At 41.4% G+C, this 22,209-nt stretch overlaps 1 protein-coding gene across 1 annotated transcript; it reads right to left on the reverse strand.

Moving 5' to 3' along the window:
* Positions 1-1,396: 1,396 nt before the first annotated feature.
* On the reverse strand, positions 1,397-20,488 carry cbln20 (cerebellin 20; the record flags this gene model as incomplete). Its single annotated transcript, XM_079823241.1, has 4 exons — positions 1,397-1,824; positions 2,269-2,409; positions 19,972-20,304; positions 20,365-20,488. 4 exons carry the CDS (start codon positions 20,486-20,488, stop codon positions 1,397-1,399), a joined length of 1,026 nt encoding a protein of 341 aa, XP_079679367.1.
* Positions 20,489-22,209: the final 1,721 nt, after the last annotated feature.

A 22,209-nucleotide genomic window follows, 5' to 3' on the forward strand; every position in this document is an offset into this window, starting at 1 on the left:
CAGCTCCAGTTTGTATCAGCCTCTCATGGAGACTTCGGATGCCCCGACACCTGTGATGAGACGACTCCACGCCTGTGAAGAGACGACTCAACGCCAGCGTTGTTATGGCCTAAATTAATACACGATTGATTAACTTTTTCGAACATTATTCTTTAACATTGTCTTTCTAACATTTTTACTGTACATCTATGAAATGCACTTTCTGTAAAGCTGCTTTGAAACAATGTGTATTGTGAAAAGCGCTATACAAATACATTTGAATTGAATTGAATTGAATATTTCCATGGCTGCGATTCAACATTTCATTGCTAACCTATTATTTATTTTGTAAACAAAGCTTTGTACTTCACTCCTGTGGTAATATTCACGCAAAACAGCATTCACATACAAAAAAAAAAGTGTTTTGGTGAACCACCGCCGGTGCTACTCAGCCACTGCGGTGGTGCAGTTGTCAAGTTTACCAGCACAGCCCTAGTTATTAGGACAGATTAATTGTGTACTAGTATTAATTGTAAGCTTGTTTAGCGTGGTGAGTCAGGATCCGTCTGCGCTGATGTACAGAGAAGAAACAGCCAATCAGAGCAGAGTTCAACATTATTATTCATGACCCTTCCAAATAAGGTAATAATAGTCCATTTCAACCTAGGGACAAATCCTAGGGTTGCAAATAAACATGTGAAACCTTATCTGGAGAATTTTTGCCCTTACCTAAGCAACATACCTTCGATGTAGATATCATCAATGCGTTCTATTGCACCTTTAACATAAGCAATATATCAAAATGTGAAAGAAATGAAAATATATTTATGAAGATGCTAGAAGAATTTTCACAGCAGCGAGGTAAGCATTGCTAAATATTCTCATCCATTGGGATTAAATAAGCTTACTTCCATTTAATAATAGTGTGTAATAATAATATAGCCATCATAATTAATCAACTCAAAATAAATATACCAATGTTGCATATATACATACACTTTATATATAAATTATATAATGTTATGGTTTACTTTTAGAACTAAAACAATAAGATGCTAATTCAACTTAATGTTTCAATGTGAGCTGAGTCAATGAGTGTTGCTTCTGGGTGAAGAGAGTATGATGTAGATAGGAAGGTCGATTGAATGTGTCAGCAAAACACAATGTTTATTTCAACACAAAAGTAGTACTGTTCTTTGCATTAAAACAATTTTATTATATTACTCTGACCTCATATTTGGTTTTTCAACTCTTAGAGTAGCTTGAAAGTCTTTTTTTTTGTATGTATAAACCTACAGGGTGTTACAGAGAGAGAAACACAATATAGGCTACCATTCTTGCACTATTGAAATCACAAAAGTAGCATAGAACAAGTAAATTGTTGCACACTTAGTACTGTATTTGATATATGTCTGTATTAATCGGTTGCATAGAGCAGGAACCCGGTGAAAGTGTTGTAGTGGTTGTTATCGTCGCACAGAATGCAACCGGCTGGAAGGGCAACATCCACCCTGTCCCCTGCATTCAACTGCACTGCTAGCACAGCGCTAACACTGTCCTCCTGGTCTTGATTGTTCTTCTCATTCGGTGATGCAAGTGTGCGCCCATTCAGCCGGAGTCGAGCACAAGCCGCTAATGTGGCTCCAGCAGCACCAGCGTCACTATACACAGTCAATGCCAGGCTGTAGACACCAGAACGTGGCGCTACAAAGACACCAGTGTTGGTGCTGTAGCCATCTCCCAAGTTAATAAATACACTGCCGTACTTCACCACAGAGTCTTCGCGATTTGGGCCGACACACAGGCGTGTGTCAGTAAGAGCCACAGAGAAGGCACTCCGACTGGCTGTGCAAACATAAGAAAAGAGAAAGTAAAAAATTGTCACTATGGCACTTTCTGAAGGATATAGCAGTGCTAAGAAGAACAGTGTTAAAGTTTATTGTCATTTTAGGCTTTGATTTTGAGGTGATTCAATCAACAAACTGTGTAAGAGAATGAACACATCAACTTGTCTCCATAAAAGTAGTTATAGATTGTCGAACAGATATAACAAATAAAATACCAATCACAATTCAATATGCAAATAGATGGAAGAAATAAGAATAATTGCAAATCAGCATTTATGATCACATCGCTGTCAGCTACATCAAGAATTCTGAACTGTCTAATAATAAATGTTTGCAGGTGATTTTTCAACTTTGTTAAAAGACATAAGGACTTTGAATGAAGTGCAAGCAACAACGTTTAAATACTAAGCAAAGGCAGACAAGATTACTACAAATGGCTCACCACGAATATTGTTTAACACTGCATGAGCTCTCTCCAGTCCTCTTTCTAGCTCATTTAAGCTCAGGTTGAAGAACATCTCCATCTTCCACATCTGATTCTGCATCAGGCAGCATCCACAGGACACCACATCAGTAGGACACACTTCAGAGGCAAAGATAGGCAAAGACAACCATCATCACAGCTCACTACTCTAATGCCTGAATTGTTGTTTAAGGTTTTTTTATAAGACCTTTTTTAATTTCTATGTTTTTTTTAAGTCACCATTTTCAGTGGGGTTAACGTCACTGGGTTCTCCCGGACCATTCCATGAAAAAATTCTGTCTTGTGCAACAGCAAGTGCACATCCCAAGAGGCTTAAGATTACAAGGGCTAAAACATATAAAAGAAAGTTACATATATATATATATATATATATATATATATATATATATATATATATATATATATATATATATATATATATATTATGATATGCCATTGTACATACAGTTGAAGGATTTTAATTTAATTTAATTTCGAGTCAGTCTCACCCTTCATTTCCGCTGATGTCTCTTGACTGCAGTCTTACAGGAAGATGTGTTAACGTCAACTTGAGTTGTCCTGTTATAAAGGCTACACCTCCTGTCTTTCAATAGCAATGGGCAGGGTCTTTTGTATTTGTGTGTGTGTGTGCGTGTGTGTTTTCCATGCAATACAGTGCTGAATATGGGACAAGTATTGTTTTTCAGCTAGAGCATATTATGTTATTCCCATGACTGTTTTCTCTAGGGCAGTGGTTTTCAAACCTGTCCTGGAGGCACCCCAGCACTGAACATTTTATATGTCTCCCTTATCAGACACACCCAATTTAGTTATTGCAGTCTCTACTAGCGAGCTGATGAGTTGAATTAGGTTTGATAAAAGAGGGAGACACACAAAATGTGCAGGGCTGGGGTGCCTCCGGGACAGATTTGAAAACCACTGCTCTAGGGTACTCTTATACAAGTCTATCATTATTCATCTTGGAGCTGAGTATACCAAACGCCATACTGTATGTTGAATTGTAACTACACCAACAGCATGCCTAAAGGAACACTTGCAGTGTGAAATAAAAGATTTGACTTCTCATCTAAGGTAAATTATGAATGATATTTTATCAAGGCACCTAAATAACAGATGTAACAGGTAAGTTGAATTTAAGTTTGACACTTCCTCTTGCAATTAATCGGGGACACTGTTGAGCAAGACATGGAATAAGACACATTGTTACACTTTTTTTTTTTTTTTTTAGAAATCGCTTACACACACACACACACACACACACACACACACAGACGCACAGACGCACACACACACACACAGACGCACACACACACACACAGACGCACACAAACACACACACACACACACACACACACACAGACGCACACACACACACACAGACGCACACACACACACACACAGACGCACACACACACACACACACACACACACACACACACACACACACACACACACACACACACACACACACACACACACACACACACACACACACACACACAAGGTTAAGAACAATTACTTTGCATTGTTGTAGCATTAACAGGTATTAGGACATTTAGCATTTACATTACTGTTAATCAGTCATCACTTGATTACACATTGTATTACCTTGTCATGATATAGTGACCCATACAATGTGCCAAACATAATGTGCCACATGAAGAGACAGTGCAGCATATGACAGTAGCAACAGCTGAGAAGATTTGGGTCTGTGGTGACAAGGTCCACCTCACACTAACTTCCTTCTCCCATTCTCTCTCTTTACTACTACAACACACACACACGCACGCGCCACGCACGCACACACACACACACACACACACACACACACACAGGGTGCATTCCATTTGACAGGGTCCCTACGCACTGTTCACTGCTCCCTACTCCCTGAGCACGGTATATCAGTTGAAGTGGACTTCGCTGACAATAATCGCTCAATGCCCTGCAACGTCATCAAAGAAAGGCAATGACGGGTGCAGATTATGACATAAATTAATATTGTAATTTACTTTACTTTCAAATTGAAAACCATATAATAAGCATATACATTTTCAAAACACACAGTAGGCTATAGGCTAAAAAATATAATCAAAACATTGTCCATTAGTTTTATTAGTTTACTTATAACCTGTATTGACTATGAACAGATTTGAAGCTGCACCTGTCATTCAATATGAAAATACTTTGATTTGGTTAACTATGTTTGTAGGCTATTCTTAATGGGCTTCGTAGCGGTCTCATCTCGTGCGCTTTCTTTCCCAAGTGCAGCTGCACAGTAAACTTTCCTGAGGTAAATAAAGTAAAATATAAAACATGACAGCCCTCAGGTGCTCCTCAACACTTTTAATTTGTTTACATATTCATAAAATATAATATAAATGAAACAGTTATTGCCATAACCATTCATAAATACTCTAGTTTGTATAATTACTATGAATATTCAAATGCATATGTAAACTCTTTAAATCGCAGAGCTGTTTAAAAACTATTCCAACCAACGGCTCTGCTCCATCATTAATTAGTTCAGACAGGTGATGCATGCGACGCGCAAAGACATTTGGGTGATTTTCACTCTCTACTTCCTGTGAAGTGATGTATCGATGTTCCCTTCTTCCCTGCGCCGTTCGCAGTACCCTTCGGACTGAACATGTTCGCTCCCTTTGGATTGGAATCTCACTTAAGATGGCGGAATACCCTCTGAAGTCCACTTCACAGTCCACTTACGGTCGAATGGAACGCACCCACGGTCTAACCAGGACTCAACATAAACTCTTCAAAGCTGCCAGCTTGGCAACCAAGTAGTTTTGATTTCTGGCTCCAGTGGTTGCCTCATTACAAACAGCCTATTATTAAGATATAAAAATGATGATAACACTGGTTAGTTTAACTATCAACGTTTGAATTTATTTGTGTTTTACCTTTGTAATTTCCTTTTGATTTTAGATTTCAGACACATTCTTAAAAACAGTACACAGTACACACATATATAACTCATAACTCACCTATAACGTCATTACTTCCCATAATGGCTGGTATGCAAACACCTCAGTATTAAGCCGCGTTTCCACCGAAATTACCCGGAACAATTTGTACCAGGAACTTTTTTTACAGGAACTTTTTTTACAGGAACTTTTTTTTACAGGAACCCCAGACCTGCTACTGTCTGCATTTCCACTGCGGTCTAAAGTACCGTGAAGATTAGGCAAATTAGTCCAGAGGCATGGGACTGCACCGGCTGCTCCTCCCAGTCAGCGACGGACAGTAATCATTTTTGTGCGATACTGTCTGCAACAATAACAAGTGGAGGAGATTCAAGCAGCGCTGCTTTTGCTGGTTATGTATTGGTTTACTAAAGATGTCATTAACAAAACGGCGGAAAAGAGACGAGCACTGAAACTAAAGCGTATTCTGAAAGCTCGTAAAGCTAGATTTAAAATAAGACAACGTATGTTATTATCAACTACGGACATTGACCGTGAGATGGCTGAAACGAACGCGCGCCATCAGACAGAAAGAGAAAGACTGATATTTACTGAACACAGAACGAACCTCGCAAGACTTTTAAAAATGCCGGTTGAAATAAAATGCTGCATTAGATCAACCAATCAGCATGTTCAGCGCCCAAGTCCCACCCCCGAAATAGGGTTGGGCGATGTCCCTAAATTGGCAGTTGACGATGTTTACAGTAAAACATTGTGATGGTCGATGATATCGCCGTTTGGGGGGGGGGGGGGTATAGTATAGTATAGTTAATACTATACTATATCTCTTTACATAAATACTATTTTCTGCTTAAAACGTCTCGGTTACGTATGTAACCCTCGTTCCCTGAGGAGGGAACGGAGACGTACGTTAGTGACTAACGAATGGGGGTTTCGCCTAGAAGCCAATTACCTTCGAGGTGTTTAACAGCGCCCAATGGCGTGCCAATGTCATGGGCAATGCGGAATTTGCATGCGTAACTCCGCCCCACCGCGTGGGTATATAAGGAAGTACGCTGCCAACATCGCATTATGTATCTGCTGCGGAGCCAAGATCTGAACTCCGCGTTCCAGCAGCAAAGCTGAAGTGGCTGAGGAACGTACGTCTCCGTTCCCTCCTCAGGGAACGAGGGTTACATACGTAACCGAGACGTTCCCTTTCGTTCAGTCACTACGACGTACGTTAGTGACTAACGAATGGGGGTTCCAATATAACCGCGCCACTCAGCTGTCATCCAGTGGCCTGCGTAAGTGTGAGATCCCGCCACTTAAGGCCGTAGGACTCCCACTTATCACAGGATTACCAAGGTACACTGGGAAGCATATCCCAGTGAGGGAATGCCAAGGATGCCTACCCGTGGGGAGGACTTAGAGAGTACACATATGACCCGCTGTGGGCTGCATATGGAAGAACTCTAGGGTACCAGCCGAAGGTGGATTTTTAACCCTAGGGGTGGCAGGGCTTGCCAAGGGAAAGACACCTGCTCACTGAGGAGGCTTACGGTGGAAATACTCGTGTGGGGGTCGCCAGAGGGAACCATGCACACGGGGCACCTGGCCGGACATGAGGGTCTGGGCTAGAAGGGCAGACTGAACTGATGTCGGCGTCGACAGTGCTGGAGGTGCCAAAGGGTGCCCCGTCTCTGAGAGAGGAGGTCCGGTCTCAGAGGAATAGGCCAGGGAGGGGCTGTCGCAAGGAGTAGCAGTTCTGAGAACCAGGTCTGGCCGTGCCAATACGGGGCGACCAACATGACCTGCTCCTTGTCCTCCCTGATCTTGCACAGAACTCGTGCGAGAAGGCTCACTGGGGGAAACACATATAATCGTAGGCCCTGGGGCCAGCTGTGAGCCAGTGCATCCGTGCCGAGCGTGCCCTCGGTCAGGGAATAGTACAGGCTGCAATGGGAAGAGTCTTGGGAGGCAAACAGATCTACCTGTGCGTCGCCGAACTGTTCCCCAATCAGCTGGACCGTCTGGGGATGGAGTCTCCATTCTCCAGGAAGTGGCTGAATCCGTGAGAGCTCGTCGGCTGCACGGTTCAGGACCCCCGGGATGTGGATAGCACGAAGGGACCTCAGGTGCTTCTGACTCCATAAAACGAGATGGTGGGCGAGTTGAGACATACGGCGGGAGCGTAGACCGCCCTGGTGGTTGATGTACGCTACTGTGGCCGTGTTGTCTGTCCGGACAAGTACGTGTTGACCCCTCAGCAACGCTCGTAAGCGGTGCAGGGTGAACCGTACTGCCAGCAACTCGAGGCAATTGACATGCAGGAGGCGCTGGGGTCCTGTCCAGGAGCCCGCGGCTGCTTGTCCATTGCACATGGCACCCCAGCCCGTGGCGGAGGCATCTGTTGATACAACAACATGCCTGGAAACTCGTTCTAAGGACACTCCGGCCCGTAGAAAACTGAGGTTCGACCACGGAGTGAGTGTCTGTAAGCAGGCCCGGGTTACTTGGACCCGGAGCGTGCCAGACCGCCATGCCCATCTCGGGACTCGATCGCGAAGCCAGTGCTGAAGCGGTCTCATATGTAGCAATCCGAGCGGCGTTACCGCGGCTACCGATGCCATATGCCCCAGGAGCCTCTGAAAATGTTTCAGTGGAACCGCACTCTTGCTCTCAATTTGACGGAGGCAAGTCAGCAGAGACTGCGCGCGCTCGCTCGTAAGCTGCGCGCACATGGCGACCGAGTCGATCTCCATACCGAGAAAAGAGATCCTCTGCACTGGGCAGAGTTTGCTCTTCTCCCAGTTGACCCGAAGGCCCAGACAGGCTAAGTGGTGGAGAACCAGATCTCTGTGTTCACAAACCTGCTCTCGAGAGTGACTCAGTATGAGCCAGTCGTCGAGGTAGTTCAGGATACGAACCCCGTGCTGCCGTAGGAGCGCAAGGGCTGCCTCGGCAATCTTCGTAAAGACGCGAGGGGACAGAGATAGCCCGAATGGAAGGACCGCGTACTGGTATGCCCGCCCCTCGAAAGCAAACCGTAGGAACGGTCTGTGTCGAGGTAAGATGGAGACATGAAAGTAGGCGTCCTTCAGGTCGATCGCTGCAAACCAATCGCCGGGACGAACGCATTCGAAAAGGCGTTTCGCTGTCAACATCTTGAACGGAAACTTGTGAAGGTAACGGTTCAAGATGCGCAGGTCCAGGATTGGCCTCAACCCACCGGTCTTTTTGGGTACAATGAAGTATGGGCTGTAGAACCCGGACTTCATCTCGGCTGGAGGGACAGGTTTCGATCGCACCCTTCGCCAGTAGGGTGGCAACCTCCGCTCTCATGACAGGGGCATTGGCCCCAACCATAGTAAAGCGGACTCCCCGGAAACAGGGAGGAACCTGCGCAAACTGAATCGCGTAGCCGCGCCTGACTGTCTTCTCGACCCAGCCGGACAGCCCTGGAATCTGAAGCCAGGCTCCCAGGAACTGTACTAGCGGGGTCATTCGGACTACAGACGTACCCGATGTGGGGCAGCGATGCAGCGTTACCGACCCAGCGTTACTGCTCGTCTCGAAGGCTGACAAAGACTCAGTTGAAGGCTTGAAGGAGTGAAGAGGTACTCTTGGCTCTAAAGCAGAAACATAATGCGATGTTGGCAGCGTACTTCCTTATATACCCACGCGGTGGGGCGGAGTTACGCATGCAAATTCCGCATTGCCCATGGCATTGGCACGCCATTGGGCGCTGTTAAACACCTCGAAGGTAATTGGCTTCTAGGCGAAACCCCCATTCGTTAGTCACTAACGTACGTCGTAGTGACTGAACGAAAGGGAACTATCATTTCGTTATTTTTACTAACCCAAATAATGACTCATCCGCTTGCACATGAGGGGGAAAAAATAGGTTCCTTCCATTTAAGAGTTGAGCTCTTTTTATCTCTTTACATAAATACTATTTTCTACTAAAAAAATTATTTCGTTATTTTACTAACCCAGTGTTTTGTATGTGAATGCTGTTTCACGTGAATATTACCAAAGGAGTGAAGCACAAAGCTTTATTTAGCCTAGAAAGGAAATAATGGTCAGATAGCACCTTTTCATTCTGTTTTGCGATCTGGTCACTTGATTTTCCGTGAATTTTAACAATAGGCCTAGTCCATTTTATCCCAATGGACATGGACATCTTGTTTCTTTTCCCAAATCTTCACTCACGTCGCCATTTTCGCAGGGGATTATAAACGTGTCTTCCTTTCGTTTGCTTATAATTAAGTCTATTATAACTATTCACATCCTTTACTTACATTTATTCGTTACTTGTGGGACGAATACCTTTTTACTTCCAATTTTATTTAACACAGTTTGTTCTTGTTATTAAACTTGGTAAGGCGTGTCAAGTTTGGTTTATTTGAATAGCGCATTTCACACACACGGCGCGGTGATTTTAGTTTCGTTTTCTCTGGCAGTGAATAATCAAACATTGCCTAAATGTCTTGACCTTGTGGAAGATAAAATCCGCTCTTCAGACCTTTTACAACAAGTGTTGCCTTGCAACCTCAGGAGAAAACATGAAGATGAATATATTCGAAAGGTGTCTATCCAGCTTGTGTCCCACATTCCTCTCAAAGTGCAGAGCGGTATAAGACGCATCTTTGCGGGGAAATAGTATGAATCAAATATTTTTCTTACTAATATTTAATTTTCTTATATTCTTGAGGTAACCATTATTTATTGAAAATCGTTTAAATGTTTTATAGGCGGTGTTGTTTCACTGACAGAAGTGCTAAAATAAACACGCATGCTTATGGATGTTTCAGCCTCAAATGATTTCAAAATGTAGGCTATATATATCTGGCATAGACTACAGTATTTAAAATAGCATATATGCATTTGTTACATTCTCAATTTAATTTACAGAGCAATCCCTGCTAAGTTTTTAGTTTAACTAATACTATAGAAGAGGATTAGTGTGTGTCGCACTCGCAACGGGGGCGTGGCATCACGATGGTGGCATCACGATGGAAGCTTCGAAGCGTTATGAATCAGTGAGCCGAATCATGATTCGGATCGCGTGTCAAACTGCTGAAATTTGGCAATTCAAACCGCTGATTCAACTCGCTGATTCATAACGCTTCGAAGCTTCATGATGCCTTGTTTTGAAATTGTCATCACTATGTAAGTCGTTATTTAGGGGTTTTTTGCGCACAAAAACTGTTCTCGCCGATTCATAAAGTTATTTTAGAACCACTAGTGAGATGGACTTTGTAACGACGTCTTTAGTACCTTTTAAGGGTCTTGAGAGTGTAAAGTGCCATTGTGCCAATGGAGGCCTTTCAGAGCCATCAGATTTCAACTAAAATATCTTCATTTCTGTTCCGAAGATGAACGGAGGGCTGTCCAACGACATGAGGGTAAGTAATTAATGACAGAATTTTCATTTTTGGGTGAACTAACCCTTTAAGTAGGTTGGCTGTAATCCCATCTGAAGTGGTGCTCTCTAGCTCAAGCAAATCTAAAAAGAAGGTCAATGGATCCGAATTAGGGAGATATGTTCTGAGGTACACAATCAGACAGGACCTCTTTCTTAACGAGGTACTCTCATATACAATCACTGTTAGCTTTGGTTGACTTTGTTTGATGCTGGCCAACAATGATGATCTCAGTACATGTGACATTTGAATGAAGAACACGGCCAACATTTACACCGTTAAGCATCTGCAAGTCAATGAGTTTTGGATGGTCGGTGTAAGGCCGGTTGCTCTTGGCTACATAGTAGGCTGTTCTAAACACACTGAAAGTAGACTCGAGAGTTTCAGACTCGGTTCTGAGAAAACTTGTTTCAATTGTTTTGTCTTGTTGCATTTTAAGTATACTTTCAGCTATTTTGTGACTTTGGGAAACACTAAGTTCATAAAAATGTTTCTCAAAGATTGAATTTGTTTTGCAGTCGTGTTACCATAAGGGCCGACAATTTTGCCATTCACTGCCATTCCATCTCTACTGCCAACATGTTACAGAGCTAGTCATGCTAAAATGTCTGGAATATCAGCCCACCTTTTGAAGAAATCAGTCAGTTTCCTCTTCTTGGGAGGATATGCTCCACTCATTTCAATTCATCTCTGAAAGTTGGAGAATACATGGTTGATTTAATTTCCAATCTGCCCCTGCACCACTTCCTGAATCTGACCAGCTGGCCCCTTACTACATTGTGACAGATGAGGCATTTCTCTTGAAGGAGTACCTCATGAAGTCATATCCAAACCGCAGGCTGTAGAGCAACGCTTATTCAATTACAGGATTTTGCGATCTCGGAGGGTGGTTGAAAATGCATTTGGCATCCTGGCAAATCGTTTTTGAGTCTTTCTAACCACCATTAATATTCAAAACACTGGCAAGGGGGAGGACATTGTTTTGGCTTGCTGTGCTCTGCACAACTTTCTACGTACATGAGTGCTGTGAAGAATACATGGCAGGAATCGACCAGGAAGGACTAGATCATGACACTGTAGCGTGGCCACATAAGGGGAAGCATATTTATAGTAGATCAACTAATAAGAGTGATTGGTTGGTCATTTGTTTTAAATGCTATCTCCTGTGTTCTGTATTTCTCCCTAACCTGTCTGTGTTATTGAGCTTTATCTCCCGTCTCGCGAGATGCGTTCCGGGCGAGACGGAGTGTCACGTGATGACACGTCACCCAAACAGGAACTGGGAGTGTGTTTTTAAATATATAGTACCGGCAAGTTTTTGCTGGCTGATTTTTTGAGCATTGACTGCCGATCTTCTGTGGAGTATATCCGTTTCCTTGGACTGTGGAATACTCATTCCGGAGGACTTTAAACAGCTGGACAACACACAGATACTGCTCCCGGAGTTGTCAACGTGGCCGGTGAGACGGATCTGACTTTGTACATAGTAACGTTACACGCTGGACATAAAGACTTATGCACCTCGCTCACACAAACACACACACACACACACACACACGATTGAGTAAATGTTATTTTGGGTATATTTGTGTCTTGTTAATACACTGGTGATTTTGGCTTTACAATCTGATTTGTCTCTGATTTGTCTCCATATTTTTGATTTAGCTAATAGGAACGAGTGGTCCCATTAAATAGTGTAAACTCCACTAAGCTGTTTAGTGGAGTGTTACAACACTGTCCCAGGAAGATGGAGACAAGACCCTGGCCTACAGCAGGCCTCTCTGCCACACACAACCAACAGTACAACACATGCCAAACAGCTCCGGGATAAACTGTGCCAGTACTTTAATTTCAGACATTGGTGCAGTGCCCTTTCTGTGGGGCAAAATACAAGCATGTAACAAACTTGTTTGTTTCCTTGGTTTCTGTTTTATGTTGACAGTGTTAAATTGCAAAATAAAGGTTAGAATTCTACACCATTGTGTGTTTTCTGATCCTTTTTTACATACAGAATTGTGAATGCAAGTACCTTTTACCAAAGGTCAAAGTGTTTTATTTTCCAATGTTCAGTACAATGGGCAAAACATTTGCTATAAGGAATCACTATCCTTAAAAGATAGACAATCAAAATGTGAACGATGTGATACCATTGATTCTTACAACTGTTCACCAATCCCCCATAACAATAACGGCATAGCTAAAACAATTCCCTGCAAATTGGCTCTATTCAGATTGAAGGGTGCGGATTCTGAAATCCACTGCTGCTTCAATATACCTATCTATATATATATATATATATATATATATTATCCTAATTAAATTTATAATCAAAGCATTAGTCAATATTTATCCTCCTATATTATTAGAATGTTTTTTAATGATTCTTTCCTTAATCCATAGAACCACTGATTGTTTTACTATTGTAATAAAACACTGTTTGTTTCTTCATATATGTTTTTGGTCTCTGAGGAGTGACTGAGGGTCTGACCTAGGGATGTGTGATGTGTCACTAAATACTTGATAGCAGAACATGTTGTTTGTTTGGATTTTGGAGGTATCACACACCCCTAACATGACAGGAGTGCAGTAACAGTACTCACTCACTTAGCCCGGCTTCCAGAGATTAAATATTGGTTTGTCTTTCATTTTATAGTATATTTTATTCATATTATATTTTCTTTTACTGATACACTAAAGAATTATGGTGAATATTGTCTGTACCTCTTACAGTGAGAAAGCACATGTTATCAGTATGTTTCGGGAAACTTTCTGTTTAGAACTGGAGCTCAACCAACTCCAACATTGCCCCGCCCATAAAGATGTCCATAAGACTTCACCTTTATGTATTTGTAGAGGAACTGGTATACTTTAGCGAAATGTTGTTTTTTCTTCTCCAACTCCTTCAACTCCCATAGTTTCATGTGTTGTAGGTAAGTTCAGATCAGTTATCGAAACCGATGCCCCTGTGTCTAAGAGGCAGTCACATGGGTGGCCCCCTATTAAGGCTGGAATGAATAGTCGATTGTCACTTTTTTTACTCATACAGCCACTGATTCTTATTGTGGATGTATAATTCCCTCAATAACATTGCCTTCTGCTCCTCCCCCTTTAGTCCAACAGTCTCTTCTGAAGTGGCCAGGCTTTCGACAGTTGCGGCAAACCACTTTAGATTTAACTAACACCACTCCCTTTAGATTTGGCTTGTTTCCTTAATCCTTGTTTGATCTAATAGCCATCTCTAGACGACCAGCCCATTGCATCATTTGGTCAAATGTTTCTCCTGGGTTTACTCCAAGTTATAAAGTTTGTTGGTATTTTGTGCTAAAGCCATCCACAAGTGTGTCAGTAAACTGTACATCATCTCAATCTGGATCTTTCTAAGCACAGAGGCCCCATCTTTCATAAGCATCCCATTTGCGCAAGGTATATTCATCTGGAGATTCATCATCGTTTTGCTTAATCAATGTCACCGATGAAAGGGATTTTACCACTGCCCAAGATCTCTTGGATTTCTTTTCGGAACACATCTAATGCTTACCAAGACTCAGGGGTCGTCCCTGGCCACCTACCAACAAGTTTACCCATTGGGCTGTTGTTATCGATGCTGGCAAGCATTCTCATGTCTCTTGGGATTTTAAATTTCACAATGGTGTGTATCCCAGATAGCATGTAGTCATTGAAACAATGTTGAGTCAGTGTTGATGCGTCAACGCCAATTACATTGAATTAACGTTACAAATTGATGTTGCTTTAGCATTACTCTTGCACCCTCAGTTAATGTTGAAGCAATACTGATATTCTAACCACAAATCAATAGTAATATTATTGATTCAAAATTTCAAAGTGATATTTTTTCAACATCAGTTTTGCACCTTAGGTTAATATTGAAATAATGTTGAGAATTCAACCATAAATGAATGGTAATAGCATTGATTCAACATTACAAAGTCATATTTTTAACACCACTTTTGCACCCTCAGTTAATGTTGAAGCAATGTTGAGATTTCAACCACAAATCAATGATACTATCATTGATTCAACATTACAGAATATTTTTTTAACATCACGTTTGCACCCTCAGTTACTGTTGAAATAATGTTGAGATTTCAATAAAAATCAATTGTAATATCATTGAATCAACATTATACTGATGTTAGTTCAATGTCACATTTGCACCCACATTTAATGTTGAATCAAAGGTGAGATAAAAATGGTAATGGTAATGCTATTGAACATTACACTATGATGGATTCTACATCACTGATGTTGAATCAATATTGAAATTAATAAAAATGATCAATGGTAATATTGTTTATCAATGTTACAATATGAAGATCACTTTTGTTGAAACTGAAAAAACAACTGAAATGTAATGAACATAAAACACTAGGTGCGTTTACATGGAGCACTGTAATCGGTTTAAAAGTCCAATCCGAATGAAAATGCTCCATATAAACACCTCAATCGGAATAAAAATGGCCAAACCGAATGAAATTGTAATCGGTTTGAGAGGGGTGGGATAAACCTTTTCATGAACCGATCAAATGAAAAATTCCACCATGTAAACGATCTGATCCGATTACTTTGAGTGTACGTCTTTCGGTGACATGATATACAGCGTGCGCCTCCTCAACTGAAGAGCGCGCAGCGCTCACACCAGGCTAATGTTGACAAGAGAGGAAAGGTCATTTTTCTGAGGTATTAAACTTTTTATTTCGTAACATGTTATTAACATGATGTTGGAATAATGACACAGACATAGCCTGGCTACAGCATCTCATCTTGACAGCGTTTGTCCTACTTGACAACGTTTGTTCAACTGCGCCTGACAGAAAAAAAAAAAAATTCTGAGGTGATTCTAACACTTATGACAAATAATGAATAACTTTTATAAAACTGTATAAGTCCTGGTGGCCTCTGAGAGTTGCCATTTCAACGGGGAACATTCCCAGCCAGCACAGTCATGTGGGGCCCATATGGGCATCACCTGGGCTGTCTAACTGGGGCCCAGCCAGTTTTGTCCTCAGTTTCCATGTAGGCCCCACATGGGCTAGCCCAGATGAACTGAACACTGCTCAGTGTGCACACTACAGTCTGTTAAATGTAACTGAATCAGTGTTGGAGTTAATGAGATAATTAAGTGATTAATAGAGTAAAGACTGAATATTACTGAAGACTCCTGATGATAACAAGCAGAATCACTGAAGGACAGAGAAACACAACAGACTTCAGACACAACTTCACAAACTCACAGACAGTGTGTGTTTGTCCAGAAATCATGAAAATAAAAGAAACTTAGCTCACACCTTTAGACAACTTAGCATCTGCAATTCACACATCTTTGGATCGTGAGAGAATCGTGGGATTCAATCCAGGATCTTCTTGCTGTGAGGAGACAGTGTTTCCCACTGAGACACTGGTGCTGCCCTTAATCACAGACATAAGACACACTTTGACTATTTCTGTCAGACGTCTACAGAAGCTCTTACTGAGAATTAACAGAGGTTTAGATGTTGATGTTTATGGTTAATTTGAAGTCACCATTGTGGTGGGAAGTGTTTGCTTTAGTTGGGCTCTTGGTCCCTGTACTTGAGTTAGCTTTTCTTTGGATGTTATAACTGTGTGTGTGTAAAACACAATACTTATGGCTGAGAAAGCAAAGATAAAGTGACTTCAGGTGTTGTCAGCGCCTTGTCGATGACTAAATCATCAGAAGTCTAGAATCTGATGTTGTGCTTTTGAGTTTTAGGTTCTTGTTCGGCAAATAATAATTTGTTTATTTACTATAACCTTGAATCTGCTGTATTGACACCAATAGCAATAAACAAATCACTCATCCTGAAAGATGAAAAAACAGCAGGTGCACATTGTTTTGAGAAAATATTTCACATAGTCACACGCAGATATCAAGATTTTGCATATGATTCACAACAACGGTGACAATCAAGCATGATTTTTGTACTTTGAAGCTACCCATCATGCATTGCAGCATGAAGTTTTTTTGTTATGATTGTCACCGTTGTTGTGAATCATATGCAAAATCTTGATGTCTGCGTGTGACTATGTGAAATATTTTCTCAAAACAATGTGCAAATGCATTTTTATCATCTTTCAGGATAAGTGAATATTTATTGCTATTAGCCCCGATACAGTGGATTCACAAGGTTATAGTATACAAACAAATTATTTTTTGCCAAACAAGAACATAAAAACTCAAAAGCACAACATCAGATTCTAGACTTCTGATGATTTAGTCATCAACAAGGAGCTGACAACACTTAAAGTCACTTTATTTTTGCTTTCTCAGCCATAACTATAGGTTTCACACACACAGTTATAGCTGCCAAAGAAAAGCTAACACAAATATGGGGACCAAGAGCCCAACTAAAGCAAACGCTTCCCACCACAATGGTGACTTCAAATGAAACATAAACATCAACATCTAAACCTCTGTTAACTCTCAGTAAGAGCTTCTGTAGACGTCTGACAGAAATAGTCAAAGTGTGTCTTATGTCTGTGATTAAGGGCAGCACCAGTGTCTCAGTGGGAAACACTGTCTCCTCACAGCAAGAAGATCCTGGATTGAATCCCACGATTCTCTCACGATCCAAAGATGTGTGAATTACAGATGCTAAGTTGTCTAAAGTGTCTAAAGGTGTGAGCTAAGTTTCTTTTATTTTCATGATTTCTGGACAAACACACACTGTCTGTGAGTTGCTTTGCAATTACAAATGGAAAATATGTCCACAATTTGAACTAGTTTTTAACCTTGAGGTTCCATGAACGTCTATATCGCACGTGCAGAACACGTCAAAAACAGACGTCATAAAAACTTTCATTCTGGCTCCTCAGTGGACGTCTTTTCAACAAACACCTTTGCTCAGTGGGAATTATCCATAAAAACTAAGATAACAGAAAGTCAATCTAATAGGTAAAAAGGGAAGCTGATAATGCTTTTGTTAAGTTGTGTCTGAAGTCTGTTGTGTTTCTCTGTCCTTCAGTGATTCTGCTTGTTATCATCAGGAGTCTTCAGTAATATTCAGTCATTACTCTATTAATCACTTAATTATCTAATTAACTCCAACACTGATTCAGTTACATTTAACAGCCTGTAGTGTGCACACTGAGCAGTGTTCAGTTCATCTGGGCTAGCCCATGTGGGGCCTACATGGAAACTGAGGACAAAACTGGCTGGGCCCCAGTTAGACAGCCCAGGTGACGCCCATGCTGGCTGGGTTCAAGCTGCTGGAGAGGATGTGTCGACATTTCTCTGTTTCTCGTAAGTTAGATATAAAAAAAAAAAGTTCAACAACTGCTTCAAATTGGTAACATTACCCACAGTCTACTTTAATTACTTTTGTTAATATTTATACCTTTGTGATTATGGTATCTTTCCTTAATCATCTGAAATATCAATGTTTAATATTAGTAATGATGCTGAACACGTCTTGAATGCTTTTCATTCACAGATGTTGAAATAGCCATTGTATAGGACATAAATTAGGTTAAACTACTGCATGTCCGGCCACATAAAAATAAATAAATATAAAAATTACCAACACAGAACTATTGATCCACGATACTAACGTTACGAATCTGAGGTGGCAGACAAACTGTGTGCGCATGTCACATAATGATTACGACTGAAATCAGCACATGTAAACACCAGATCGGTTTAGATAACGTCTCATGTAAACAGTCCACCGAATCTTTCAATCGGAATGATTTTAATCAGAATGACAAAAAAGTGCGCATGTAAACGTGGCTAATGTTGCCATCTGATGTACCAAGGTAATGTTGAAACAACATTAATATTATATTTCAACTACACTTCAATGAACCATTTCAAATTTGGAAAAATCCTTTTAAAATATAAATGACACCTTCTCAGCATTTTATTTTATTTAACAGTTTACCACAATCAGTGACAAAAAATATATAAAAGACCCTTCTTTAAAAAAAGCATTACATCCTTTAAAAATAAAATGAGTTTCAGAAGTCTAATGTCATTATAACTACAGGTGGTCCAACGGTTTAGATTAAAAAAATTCTGGCTTGCATCAGACTACTGCCTCTTTTCCTTTGGGTTCTCTGAAATCTGAAAAATTAAACATGATGTTACTTAAGAAAAAGTAAATTCAGTTGTCATATACAGTCACATTCAAGAATGTTAATATACTAATCACAATATGATTCACTTAAATAAAAAAAGTTGCTCAACACAAAATATTCAAACTATGATTATAGTACTGTTAAATTCTGTATATTTATTCTAGTTTTCTAAAATCTATTAATGCTTCAATATCAAAAATAAGTGTGTCTGATTTTTCCCAGCAGGTTTATCTCCAGCCTTAAAGGTCCTGTTCTTCGTGATCCCATTTTTCAAACTTTAGTTAGTGTGTAATGTTGCTGTTAGAGCATTTATAATACCTGTAAAATTATAAAGCTCAAAGTTCAATGCCAAGCGAGATATTTTATTTAACAGAAGTTCCCTTTCAAAGCCTACAGCGAACGGCCGGTTGGGACTACATCCTGGTATTTCCTGCTTTAATTACGTCAGTAGAGCAGTTTGTCGACTAACCTCCGCCCACAAGAACACGCAAAAAAGGGGGCGTGGTCTTGCTGCTCCCGCGTGGAGAATAGGAAGTGTTGCGTTCGGTTGCGTTCGTATAGTTTGTTTGTTTGTCGCCATGTCGTCGAGACGCTGTTATTTTCATCCCGGAGTCAAGTCACCTTTGTTTGGCTTTCCCCGTTATGGTGAGAGGCGTGACCTTTCCGGTAACGTGCGCTAAGCTGCTGTCCAATCACAACACGGAAAACCGCTGGCACAATCAGAAATCGTTACGTGTTTCTGAAGGAGGGACTTCATAGAACAGGGAAATCTTTCAAGCCGTTTTGAGGACAGTGAAAACATCAGTATACAGATAAGTAAATTGTGTGAAAAATACTGTGTTTTTTTACACGAGAAACATGAACACATGTTATATTGCACACTGTAAACACAATCAAAGCTTAAAAAAAACACGAAAAACGGGACCTTTAATTAAACACACCTGATGCAGCTGATCAAGGTCATTAGGATCACTGAAAACTTCAGGCAGGTGTGTTGGAGCTAAACATGTAGAGGAATAAACACTCTCTGACCTATGACCATTGCATAAATCTCAGTTCATTTTCTGTGAAACTACATAGCATTCAAATTAATGATGTTTTATTAACAAGGTTCGGGAGGATCACGTTCAGATAATTGACACAAGTGGAGAGCACTCAGCTAATCAACAATAAGAGGTATATATACGCAGCAGTCTTACCTCCTTTCATTGACAGTTCATCAACATCTTGGCTTGCCGTTTTGCTAAAAATGTCACAGCTCCAAAGCCCTTCATCTGAAGATGAGACAAACATCCCAAGGGATTCGCCGTCACTTTCCGCCGGCCCTAAGACCATACTTCCTACGCCGGATATCGCACCTGAGCCCCAGGCTTCTTCGTGCGGCCGCACGCCAGCCAGAACAGGCTTACGCTCGCCAAGACGTCGAGGCCAGTCTTCACCACCGCCGGCAAGACTTGGAGATGCTAGGAGATGACCCCTCCTATTGACAGTAGCAGGATTGAAGCAAGTGCTGGGTAACTCGGACATACAGACTTCGAGAAAAATTAACTAAACGAAGCTGTATGATCTCTGTTACACTACAATCCACCAACCTCTCTCCAAAATCCACACCAGCTCCCAAGACCCGCAGGCAGAGCAAAGCCCGCAGGGCTCAAAATTCGCCTCTCCAGGTAACACCGCTGTCTTCCTGCACAAGATCCGGCTTGCGTCACCCATCGAGCCTGGGCCGCGCCCGATTCTGCCGGCTTATAACCTTCCCAGCTCTCTAATGCAACCTAAATCACAACATTCTCTCTTCACAGCAACGCCGATGCCCGTGGCGTCCAATACACTCGCTATGGAACCACCACCAGTGACGCAAAACATCCGCGCACAGATCCTCGCAGGTGCGGACATAGATCTTTCTTCTCTTCTCTCCATACTCCCCGCAGCCAAACCAGTCCACCAAAAGACTGCGGGGATTTCTCTGTTACCCTCAAAGGCTGGAACTGGGGTTGAGGCTGGAACTGGGGTTGAGGCTGGAACTGAGTTGGGTCCTGGAACTGGGGTGGAGGCAGGAACTGGGGTGGAGGTTGGAACTGAGGTGGAGGTTGGAACTGAGGTGGGTGCTGGAACTGAGTTGGGTCCTGGATTTGAGGTGGGTGCTGGAACTGGGGAAGAGGCTGGAACTGGGGAAGAGGCTGGAACTGGGGAGACTGAGGCACTGGTAGACCTGGTGGGTAGCTGGGAAAGGGTGGGTAGGATGCTGGTGGGTATACTGGAAATGAGTAAGCTCCAGGAGGAGGGGTGGGCAGGGGGCACCTTTTGGAGATTCGTTTCCGAACGAAGGCCTCTCCCTCCTGATTTTCAGGCTCCACAAAAACCATGGCCTCATGCCCATGTTGTGCAGGAGCAGCTTGAAGTTCTTGTGCTTCAGGTAGTGGCTCCTTTGCCAAGTACAATTGTTTTGGCAGTTCAGTACCCTGCAGAAGCATGTCTCTGTCAGCACGTTTCTGTCTTCTTAGACTGACTTTGGTTTTGCAGTTGCAGTTTTCTTCTCTTTTTTTTGGTGTACTTTAAAATGCTTTTCATTCAGAGTTTTCTTGACCTTTAAGGCTTTTGCATTTAGACTACTGTATTTTTACAGCATGGAAGTGCTGAATATACAGACATTCAATACTATATAAATACTATTTACTATATATAATTCAATATAATAATACTGTACTTGCAGTACATACAGTATACAATATATTCACCTTACTTAGTTGTGATTACTATACTTTTATGTAATTACAAATTTGTTTACTGTTACAATATACTTTTTTTCTGTAATTGCATGCACTGGATGTTGTGTTTTTTTATGTAGTGTCTAATGAATGATCTTGAGTACAAGTGAAAGGGTTTAGAAGCAATTGTTTGATGTTTTGTGAATTTAGATTGAATATTTGGATTTGTGTTTAATGTTTTGAGAAAATGAGTGATGGTTACAAGAAATGTGTTTTAGCAATTCAGAAAAACTGTAATGACTTGCCTGGTTAAATAAAGTTTCAATAAACTAAACTAAAAATAAAGTCCATTGTCTTTACTTAGTATAATTTTTTTAAGAAACATGTACAGGAAGGTTTTATAAGTACAATCTTGATATGCTTCTGTGATTGTATAAAAGTATTGCACAAAAGAAGACTCACCACGAGGAGACAGTAGTGGTGTTTATTGGGACCAGAACCAGGTTAGTCTGTCCTAGAATTTCTCTGCTGTCCTCCAGAAGCTGTTTTAAGTGGCCGTATACAGCTACAATGGCTTGTGGAATTGGAAGAGTTTTTCCACTTTTGTCCTTGGGTCTGTTCCGTGCTTGCTTGAACTCTTTAAAAAGCCTTAGGCAAAATCATTCACAGACCCTGTGGACTTCAGGGTCCTGAGCCGCCTGCCCATGAGTCATGAACAGCCAATGGAAA

Source organism: Gobio gobio (assembly GCF_949357685.1).
Source record: "Gobio gobio genome assembly, chromosome: 8".
NCBI lineage: Eukaryota > Metazoa > Chordata > Actinopteri > Cypriniformes > Gobionidae > Gobio > Gobio gobio.